At 60.4% G+C, this 10,336-nt stretch overlaps 1 protein-coding gene across 2 annotated transcripts; it reads right to left on the reverse strand.

The window, feature by feature from the left end:
- Positions 1–221: 221 nt before the first annotated feature.
- On the reverse strand, positions 222–10,041 carry UNC93B1 (unc-93 homolog B1, TLR signaling regulator). 2 transcript variants are annotated; one of them, XM_082748720.1, is made up of 11 exons: positions 9,844–10,041; positions 9,530–9,671; positions 8,890–9,043; positions 6,327–6,488; positions 5,984–6,116; positions 5,562–5,655; positions 4,860–4,984; positions 4,183–4,365; positions 3,504–3,777; positions 1,884–2,002; positions 222–979 (listed from the first exon to the last, which is right to left on the reverse strand). In XM_082748720.1, exons 1-11 carry the CDS (start codon positions 9,937–9,939, stop codon positions 644–646), a joined length of 1,818 nt encoding a protein of 605 aa, XP_082604846.1. In that variant the 5' UTR covers positions 9,940–10,041; the 3' UTR covers positions 222–643. The 2 variants fall into 2 exon arrangements, with proteins under 2 accessions (XP_082604846.1, XP_082604847.1); XM_082748721.1 differs by lacking the exons at positions 222–979; positions 3,504–3,777 and having other exon boundaries at positions 1,885–2,002; positions 9,844–10,029.
- Positions 10,042–10,336: the final 295 nt, after the last annotated feature.

Below are 10,336 nucleotides of genomic sequence, written 5' to 3' on the forward strand. Positions count from 1 at the left end.
CTGCAGTCCAACCCAGGGGCTTCCCTATCCCGGGCGGATGCGGTGGGACTGGCAAAACAAGCAGAGGTGGGGAAGGGCGGGGCTACAGCCCGATGGGCGGGACTTAGGGGATCCTCCCCCTCACCGGTGGTCCATGGGGGTTCAAAGTCAGCGGCCCAGCAGGGTCAACGGGCACACATCCGGGATGCTCTGCTGACCCCCCGCAGACTGACACTTCCCCGTCGGGACAATACAAAACCTCTTTAATTCTCATTTTGTGTAAAAAGTCGTGCCTCTTGACAGACCACAGGGATAGATGTGCAAAGCATGAGACACACCCTGCCGAGGCGCGTGGCTGAGGGCTGTGCTTGGGGGGGGGGGGGGGTGGCTGTGGCAGGAGGACCCTGTCCTTCCTCAGACCTGGGGAGGGGTCGTGGAGTGGGGTTGAGTTGGCTGCGCTGTCCCTCCAACCCTAGGCCCGGCCCAGGGGTCTTAAAGCTCCACACGCGTCGGAAGGGCCGCAGGGTGAGTACCACGTGGCAGGTGGCCCCGGGCTCTGGGGCGTTCTGGAACCTACGGTCCCGGAGAAGGTCCTTCCTGAAGATGCTCCCCGACCCTGACCTTTAGCCTCGGGAAACGGAGGCCGGCGAGCTGGCTGGGCCCCTCATTCCTCCTCTGGCCCGTCGCCTCCAAGGGCCTGTTCGTAGGGGCAGGGCCGGCGGCAGAGGCCAGCTGGCTCCGGGCCAGGCCGGGGCCCTGCGGGCGGTGCCTCCTCCTCCACGCAGTCCCCCAGGCCGCCGCCGCTGCCGCCTCCATGCACGCCCTCCTCGTCGCTCTCGTCCGAGTTCTCCTCCTCCAGGTAGCGGTAGCCGCGCACCTTGTGCTGCGGCCGCGGGATGCGGGGCTGGCGCGGAACCACGCCCCGCCGCAGCTTCTGCTCCATCCACAGGTAGGAGGCGGTGGCCGCCACCAGCGTCAACAGCAGCACCGCCAGCTTGGCCTGTGGGCACAGATACCTCGCGGGATAGGTCCACTCGTGGCCCGCATGTCCCGGCGCAGCTCCTTCTCTGTCCGGACACCTCAGCTTCCTCAGCATCTCCCCGAAGGTAACGGCTCAAAGCCCAGCTGTGCCCTTAGCTGGAGCTAAGACCACTGTGTCCCTGACACGCAGGGACCATAAGAAATGGACCCCCCCCAGAAGATTTTGACCGTGACCCACAGCCAAACAGAATTCCCCATCTGGGATGCCTGGGTGGCTCAATTGGTTAAGCAGCGTCCTGGGATCAAGTCCCATATCGGGCTCCTTGCTCAGCAGGGAGCCTGCTTCTCCCTCTGCCTCTGCCTGCCTCTCTGTCTGCCTGTGCTCACTTGTTCTCTCTCCCTCTATCTCTGACAAATAAATAAATAAAATCTTATTAAAAAAAAAAAAAAAAGAATTCCCCATCCTAACAGTACACACACACACACAAGCACCGCATTCTCTTCTGTTTCATTTTTTCAAATGTTGGTGGGGACCTGCTAAACAGACCCACTGGTCGGTGGGAGCAGAGAACGAGGAACCCTGCTCCCTGCAGGCTGGGAAAGGACAGCTCAGAGGTGACATCTGGGAACAGGTCACCAAAGGACCCTCAAGGTGGCTGGGAGGCACCCACAAGGAACAAGAAGACTTGAACCCCTTCAGAGATGGGTAAACTGAGGAAGTGGGAAGTGGGAAGTGAGGCAGTAAGAGGGTCTTGGTTTGGGGCCACTCAGTGGGCCTGACCTAGGACCCAGCCCTTGGGGAGTGGTGCCCTTTGGGCACTGCGGGGCCACAGTGGGCATTCAGAAAGTATCTGTGGTCCGGGGGCTGGCCAGTGGGGTGCCTAACCGCCCAGAGACCCTCTTCCCACCACGTTCAGGCTCACCTTCATGGGCAGGCTTGAGCCCAGGTACACCACGAAGATGGCCACCGCCTGCCACCAGTGGTAGATGGTGAAGATGAAGTCTTGCCTTTCTTTGTCCTCATATAGGATTCCCAAGAGTGCTGCAGGCGGGCAGGACAGGGCAGGAAGGGAAGAGGCATCATCAGGGCCCCAGAGTGGCTGATCTCCCCGCTGGGACCCACCGGAGGCCCAGCATTGGGCTGGTCTCAGCCATTAGCCTTGGAGCGCCTAGAAAGCCCTTGTGAACAGGTCCTGGCCTGCCCCCTGGTGGACACCCTGGTTGTTAGGCCGCCTGGGGAGCCCAGGAGAGGCAGGAACAGAGAAGGCACCCTGCTTGGGGTGGGGGGTGGGGGGGGGGTTGAGGGGGCAGAGCCGGGGATGGACAGTTGGGCCTCACTCTAGAGCACATGTGTGGCCTCCCAAGTGGAGTGCTCTATGTGCCGTCATCTCTTGTCCTCTCTTGGACCTTTGGAGTCTGTTTCTCCTCGCCCAGGACTCAGCAGGGCAAACTGCTCGCAGAAACAAGCTTTCTGCAAATCAGACCTGAAGTTGGGAGGTTCAAACGACTTCTCAAGGACTCCTCCCTGGGGCGGGAAGAAAGAGCCCACCGGAGTCAGGAGACGCAGCCTGTCCTCTCAGGACGGTAAAGTGCAGAGAATTAGTACAGAGAGGAGGATTCAAACATTGGCTCTGGGAATGACTCAGGGTGAGTTAAGTCCCCGGCCAGGTATCCGGCCTGTAAAATGCCACCACATGTATTGTGTGTTGTGTTCCGAGGTTTCAAGGCAAGAAAGCCTGGCATGGCGCCTGGCAAGCTGCACTGTCCCCTGCCACCTGGGACATTAACCTCCCTGCCCTGAGGCCCTGTGGTGTGACTGTACCCCTTGGGGCTGCTGGGAGGGGACACGGAGCCCCCAGGGTTCACGAGGAGGCAGGAGACACAACTGTGTGGGCAGAAGGGAATGCCAGGTCCAGGCCCAGGCTTGTCGTGGACCCGAGTCACCCAGGTTGGCTGCCTCTGAGCAGCAGCCAAGAAAGTGTGGCCCCGAGTGTGGAGCTCCAGCCCGATGACAAGCACAGATGGCTGGATCCTCTGGGGTGGGGCACAGCGGTCTCCTGAGCCAGCCCCTGCCCTGCCCACGGCAGGGATGTCCTCCACATCACACTTCCAGGGGTGACATTATGGCCCATCAGAACAGAAGCTGATGTGGAAGACACATAGAGCTGCGCCTGCGTGGACCAGCTGGCTGTCACCAGGCTACGCCCGCCGGTGGGCAGAGAGCATCACACTGCTGAACTCTGACCCACCCCGCCTTTCTGCAAACAGGGCTCTACTTCCCAATGCCCCTGCCCCACAACCCAGACTCAGGGCGTGCACCCTGCCACTCCGCAGACTGCGGTTGGGGCCTCATGCCTGCTCCCAGCTCTTTCCCATACAGCAGCCCTCCCTCGAGGCACCTGGGTGGAGGTCCACCTGCACCGTAACAGATCCCCAGGGTGCCCGCGGGAGCCTGTGTCTGTCCCTGGCCTGCAGCTCCTCCCCAACCACCCCGAGGTCCCCACAGGGCCCTCTGCCATCCCAGCACCCACGGCTGTACTCACTGCTGAGTCCGGTCTTATTGAGGGCACTGCCCACACCCCAGAGGACAGCTGCCATGTAGAGGATCCAAATGTGTCGCAGAACCCGAGGTGCGGGGGCCCAGAAAAAGAGGCCGAGCGTGAGTAGCAGGTGCACTCCGGCCCCACCCACGAGGGGCACCTGGCGTGGCAGCCACAGCCCCAGCAGGCCTAGGATGGAGGAGGCCGAGGCGCCCAGGCTGTAAGCCACGAGGAGGTAGGCCAGGCGCTCCAGCCCCACGGAGCACACACCGTAGCCCTGCAGGGGGGACAGGGGTGTTAGAGATCCGGGCTAACCCCTCCCAGGGTCACGGGAAGGTTGTGAGGGCACAGACAGGAGATGACAGTCTGGACAGTGTCCCCAGATGCAGGGATGGGATCCCATCTCAACCGTGAAACCCCTCTGGAAGCAAGCATCCTTGTTGGAATCACTTCACGCGGAAAGAAACTGAGGCCCAGAGCCGTATGATAATTTGCCTAAGGCAGAGGGGAAGTGGGAGGGAAGTGCGGAAGCCAAGGAAGAGAAGAATGAGAGAGGGAGCATCAGGGACACACTTGTGCATACACACACATGTATTCAAAACCCATTCATCTTTTATCCGAAATACAAATTTGCCCGGGAGTCCCGTATTTTATCTGGCAACGCCTCGCAGGCTGAACTTACCAGGCCGAGACCCGTGCAGGCAAAGAGCACCTCGAAGCCGCTGTAGATAAAGAAGGGCACCAGGTGCCGCAGGCGGAAGTCGCGCACGTGCTTGAAGGGCAGCTGGAAGATGTTGCCCCAGCCCACGCTGCGCAGGTCGATCTCCTCAGTGGGCCGGTAGGCGGCACCGCACAGGCCCAGCACCTGCGGACCCGCGAGCTGAACTGGTGGGCAGGGCGGCCTGGCCCGCAGCGGCTCCCAGGCCCCGCCCCCAGACACACCCACAGTTCTGGGCCCCGCCTCCTAGCCCCAGGCCCCACCTCCAGACGCACTGGCAGATCTAAGCCAGGCTTCCCAGCTCCGCCTCCAGGAGTAGGCCACGCCCAGGCCACGCCCACAACATCTTAATTCTGCTTCTGGGGTTCCGCCCCCAGCCCAGTCCTCTCAGACAGTCTCCCACTCCACCTGGGATCAGCCTTGGTTCCCTTCCCCTTGGCCTCTGGGATTCCAACTCCAGGTTTAGTCCCGAGCCTCTAGCCTGGCCACTAGGTTGAGGCCCCCCCACACACAGGACTCAGCCAGGACTCCAAGCCATAACCTTGCCCAGGCTGCCAGCAATGCGCCCAGATCACACCCCTTTCTCCCCGCCTCGGTCCCCAGACTTCACTGACTCCGCCCCACCCCATCCTGGGCCGCACCAGCAGCATGGCCAGGAAGGCCACCGCCATGAGCACACTCTCCACCACAATGAGGTTTCCGCTGCGTGGTAAGGTCCGCAGAACAGTCTTGTTGAAGCCCAGGAGGATGCCCTGGCTGTCGGTACCTGGAGAGAGGCGGTTGGGGGTTGCGGAGTAGAGCACACTGTAAACTCAACCACAAAGAGATGGAGCAAGGCGGGCGGGTGGAGGCGAGGGTTAGAGGTGGCGGGTGAGGGCAGGGCTTGCAAAGGCAGGGTTCATTTGGGGAGCAGTTTGGAGGTGAAGGCCACTGCGGCTGGACAAGCAGCAAAGAAGAGTGCCTCCCCCCTCCCCCGCAACTGCTTTAGTACCAGGAGGCTGGACAAGGGGTACCAGTCCACCCCCCAATCCCATACATTCACCCTGCTGGGACTGAGCTCTGAGGGTATGTATGCATGGCCCTGAGAGATGTCCCCCAGAAGCCTCAGCCCACATGGCATCTCTTCTAGGCAGCCTTCCCCGATGTACCCTGTCCCCATGAGCCTAGGTCCAATGTCCCAATGCATACTCCTACAAGGCTACATGCCTTGCCCACCAGGCTCTCAGCCCTGAATCTGGGGGCAAGGACATCCTCTCTGGGCATTCTCAAGAGCCCAGTGTCTGCTGGATGACTCACTGGGGGAGGTGAGCAGGCCTTGGCGACCCCACCCTGCGAGGACTAACCGCAGCTCTGCACGTTGTAGAGTGTGTGGTTCAGGTCATACAGGTAGTGGTTCAGGAAGTAGATCATGGGCAGCTGGGCACAGGCGAAGCTCAGCTGTGGGCAAGAGGGCAGCTTGGGCCAGGCTCAGAACCAAGCAGGGGGCACAAGCATGATCTGGAAGGGGTCTGGGCACAGGCTTGGCAGAACAGGAGCCCTCCCACCTCTGGGGGCAGCCTCATGGCAGGAGGGAGAGCCCAGTGCAGGAGGACTTTCTCCTGCACAGGGAGGGGATGAGGTCTCAGTCATTAGAGGCAAGTAAGCAGAGGTTGGGCTCAAGAAACGGCAGTGGGACTAGAGAAATGAAAAGACTGTGGCATGGGCTCCAATGTGTGGGTTCTGGGCCTGGAATACCCTCCCCAATGGGCCCACAGGTGGTACTCACATGGAAAAAGCTATAGAAGATGGTTTGGAAGACCAGGAGATACGGTGCATGGGAGCCCCGTGGCGGGCGTTGCTGGGGTCCCTGCTCATCCCGCTCCTTATAGTGGGAGTACTCGTAGTACTTCTGAGCCATCCTGGACCACAAAGGAGAGAAAGCTTCCCCCAGTCTGACCTCCAGCAGATGTCTCTGCTTCCTGCATCCAGGGCTATGGGCTACATCTCATGGATGGGGAAACTGAGGCCCAAAAGGCAGAAAGAGCTGTCCAAGGTCCCCCAGTCACTGGCAATGCAGCAGAGACTCAGCCAGGTCTCCAGCCTCCCGCCCCGATGTCTACCAGGCTCACCTGGTGATGTAGTTGCCCATGGAGGCCCAAAGAGGCACAATGGCCATGCCCAGGGCCACAGCTGAGGGCACAAGCGTATAGTAGCGCTCCCAGTAGTTGGTAGAGACAAAGAGGGCATAGATGCCCACAGCTAGGAACATCATCCACTTGGTGCCGAAAAACCTGTGGGCAGTGGGAGGGACGATGGCACCACGAGCCTACCCAGACTACTGTGGCCTCAGACCGGGGTGGCCACAAGCCACCACGAGCTCCAAGTCCCAGCTCGTGAGTTGATGTGAGGCAGGGAGCGAATCCCTGGGCTTGGAGTCAGGGGCTCTAAGATGGAGTAGCAGAGATACGGACTTGTTCGTGGTCTCAGGGGAGCCCTGTGTCAGTTTTCACAGCTTCATGCAGGCGCAAAGCCCAAGCCACAAGCCTGATGGAGGGGGATCAGGTGGGGTGGGGGATAAGTCAGTGGTCTACGGGCACATCCAGCTCTCGTTTGTGTTCTGGGCTGACTGGCCAAGCCCCCTTCCCTTTCTGATCTCATGTGCTCGGACTTCAGGGCCCCCAAGAGCACAACCCAAACTGGGACAAGGAAACAAGGACCAGAGAGGCCAGAGCCAGGACCGATCTCTCTTCCTGCCTGCCCATTGCTCCGGCAGCCCCACTCTGGTCATCTGGGAAGTTTCTTCCCCATTGGCTCAAATGACCATAATTTTCTGGTACAATAACTTTCTCTTCTATTATAGGAAGCCGTGGGTCTTTTATGAACCATATTTTTCTGTGTAATAAATACACGGGACTCTGATCTATTTGGGGGAAGGCAAGTCACACGCAAAAAAATGTACTGTACGTTTTGATGGAGTAAACGGGTGAACAAGTAAAAATACTAACACTCATTGCTAGTGAGGCTGTGGTTTAAAAAATGAGGCACATGCCCAGGGTCATGCGGACTGGCATAACTCTTTAGAAAATCAGCCCGGGGCGCCTGGGTGGCTCAGTGGGTTAAAGCCTCTGCCTTCGGCTCGGGTCATGGTTCCAGGGTCCTGGGATGGAGCCCCACATCCGGCTCTCTGCTCAGCAGGGAGCCTGCTTCCTCCTCTCTCCCTGCCTGCCTCTCTGCCTACTTGTGATCTCGTTCAAATAAATAAAATCTTAAAAAAAAAAAATCTGCCCAGTAGTTTGGGCAAGGGGCAAGCTGAGGGTGGGGGACTCTAACTTTCTGACTGCCAGATGCTGCCTGTGGGACCAGGGCAAGCTGCCGAAAATTGCTCATGGGAAACAAAGAAAGAATTAGCTGTTGTTATCCATAGCGATCTGTTTTAAGAGCCATAAAGCCTTTCGCATACCTCTACTCTGCTAAGGCCACTGTTAGAAATTTATCATAGCATTTTTTTTTTTCCTAAGAAGGAAAGAGCTAGGGGCACCTGGGTGGCTCAGTTAGGAGTCTGCCTTCGGCTCAGGTCTTGATCTCAGGGTCCTGGGATCGAGCCCCACATCCCACCGGGCACTTAATGGGATCTCTGCTTCTGTGTCTCCCTCTACCTCTTGCCCCTCCCTCTACATCTTCCCCTGCTTATGCTTTCTCTCTCTCTCAAATAAATAAAATCTTTAAAAAAAAGGTGGGGGAGAGCTACAAGTACAACGTAAATGCACAAAAAGGGGAGGGAGCTGAATGTCCAACTCGGAGCCATGACTGAGTGCCGCCGCCTCTGCAGAGAACGTACCCTCCTTAAGTAGCCAGAATGAAGACTGAGGAGCCGGCCAAGATGTGCACAGCGAAAAGAAAGAAAGTAAAAGTGGACATCACACACAGCTCTGGTGACAAGGACATCAACGTTACCCATCTGTGCTGGAGGGACCACAAACAGCTGATCGGCTGGTGGGCCTGGAAGGATTTTCTTTTCTCTGATTTCAGTTATGATTCTAATGCTGTTTGTACAATTATGCTAAAGGAGCTTTGAGTTTTGGGGGTTTGGAAGGTTTGTTTGTTTGTTTCTCGTTTGTTTGGCTTTTGGTTTAAGATAGAGGAATTAAGACCCATGTAACCTGTCTGCTAGTCTCTGGGTCTCATCTGAGCAGAGACCCACCTCCTGGGGAGGAGGGTGCTTATGGAGGGGAGTTCACACAGGCCATAAGGCCAGACCAGATGCCTCCAAGGCTCTGGTCCAGAGTAAACTCTCTGGGGCACCTGCCCAGCCATGCCTTTTCAGTGAGAAATGTCCCTCAACACTAACCACAGCTGATCAGGCCAGGCTTGGTGCCTGGGTCTTGGGGACTTATCAGAGTCTCTCCAGAGATTCCCCAGCTCTGATCCCAAAGGTCACTCACTGTAGCTCCAGGCCACGAAGGAAGGCCCAGGGCGATGCCATGGGAGGCAATCTGAGCGAAGGCGCAGGAGTGACTTTCTGTTCTGTCAAACTGCGCCCTCGGGCCAATCTCCAGCTTCCTTCCCCAAACCCAGGTTCTCTCCTTCTCTCTCAGCCCTCCAGGTAGGCATGGCCTGTACCCAGGTCCCGGCCCCCAGAACACCATCGGCCAACAGCCCTCACATCCCTTCCGCACGGCAGCAGCTTCGCACCTGATGAGCACCGGCGTGTAGAGCAAAGCGGCGATGGGCGTCACGTTGATGCCCATCAGCATCTTGCTGTCGATGTCGGGCAGCCCCATGTTGCCGTACTTCACCTCGCGGTAGGTCTCATCATAGTGCAGGATCAGCTGCATCTGCAGGAGGCCTGGGATAGGGAGCAGGCATGACGGCGACTGCTGAACTCTGGCGGCGACACACCACCCACGCCAAAGGAGTCCCCGATGCCAGTGCCCATGAAGGAGGACAGAAAGGGCTGCCCGGACGGGGCCAAGCGTCCTGACAGTCCGTGGCAGCGCCGGCCACGTGAATCCAGACCCCCTCCCACACCCGCACCCGCACCCGGGCAGCGCTCCGCATCCGGAAGGCCGCACACCTGCCCGGGGCGCCCAGTCCAGCCCCGCACGCCCACCCACGAAGGCTCTGGCCGGGAACCGGGAACACTGCCCGGGGACCCCACCTCCGTGCGGTGGGGTCACAGCTGCAGCCGCAGGGCGGCATTTGGGGAAGTGAAAGAGGAAGGGAGGCCAACTGGCCCCTTGGGTTTCTCCTTCCCTGACCCGGGCTGGGAGGGGAAGCCGGGGGTGGGCGCGGGAAGCCGCGGGTTCTGCGCGGGACCCGCGGGGCCGCCTACCCAGGTAGACGCCGTAGGTGAGCATGCCGCCCGCGCTGGCCGCCAGCACGTTCTTGAGCACGCCCAGCCGCTTGCGGCGGTAGTAGCGGCGCTCCTCCTCCTCCTCGTTGTAGTTGGGGTACGCGCCCACCAGCTCGTCCAGCTGCGGGGCACGCACGGCGCTCGCACCCGGGACCGAGGCCCCCGCGGCGGACTCGCGACTCCCGCGCGGGAGGCCCCGGGTCCCCGCCCCCTGCCCCCTACCCCACCGCCCGGGAGGCCCCCCGCACTCCGGGTCCTCGCACCCCCACCCCCGCAGACCCGTCCCCGCTCACCGGAGCCCCGGGCCCGTCGGGGACCCCGAGCCGGTCTTCATCTGCCTGCGGCCCCGCGGTCCCCGCCACCCGGTAGAGCGGCGGCACCGCCTCCATGGCCCGACCCCGCCGGAGCAGTGGCGGCGGCCGCCCCGAGAGCGAGCTGCCCGCCGGGCACTTCCTCCCCACGACCCGGCCCCGCCCCGCGGGCCGCCCCCTCGCGAGGGGCGTGTCTAGGGCGTCCGGGCGCGCGTGGGGGTGGGGGGCCGCCCGGATCCCGCCCCGGGGACGAGCGGTGTGAGTTCAAATCTGCGCGCAGCCGCGGGATGACTTTGCGACCTGGGGGATTCACTCCACTTCGGTTTGCCTCCGTTTTGTCACTCGGCGCTGCTTCCCAGGGTGTTACCGGGTGAATGCAGAGCCTTAGACAGGTGCCACGCCCGTAACAGGGTCTCCAAGGCCATCCGGAACCCCACCTCCTGCCCCCACGCGGCGTGTTTGCAGGTCAGGTGTT

This window comes from Mustela nivalis, assembly GCF_964662115.1.
Source record: "Mustela nivalis genome assembly, chromosome: 9".
Lineage (NCBI taxonomy): Eukaryota > Metazoa > Chordata > Mammalia > Carnivora > Mustelidae > Mustela > Mustela nivalis.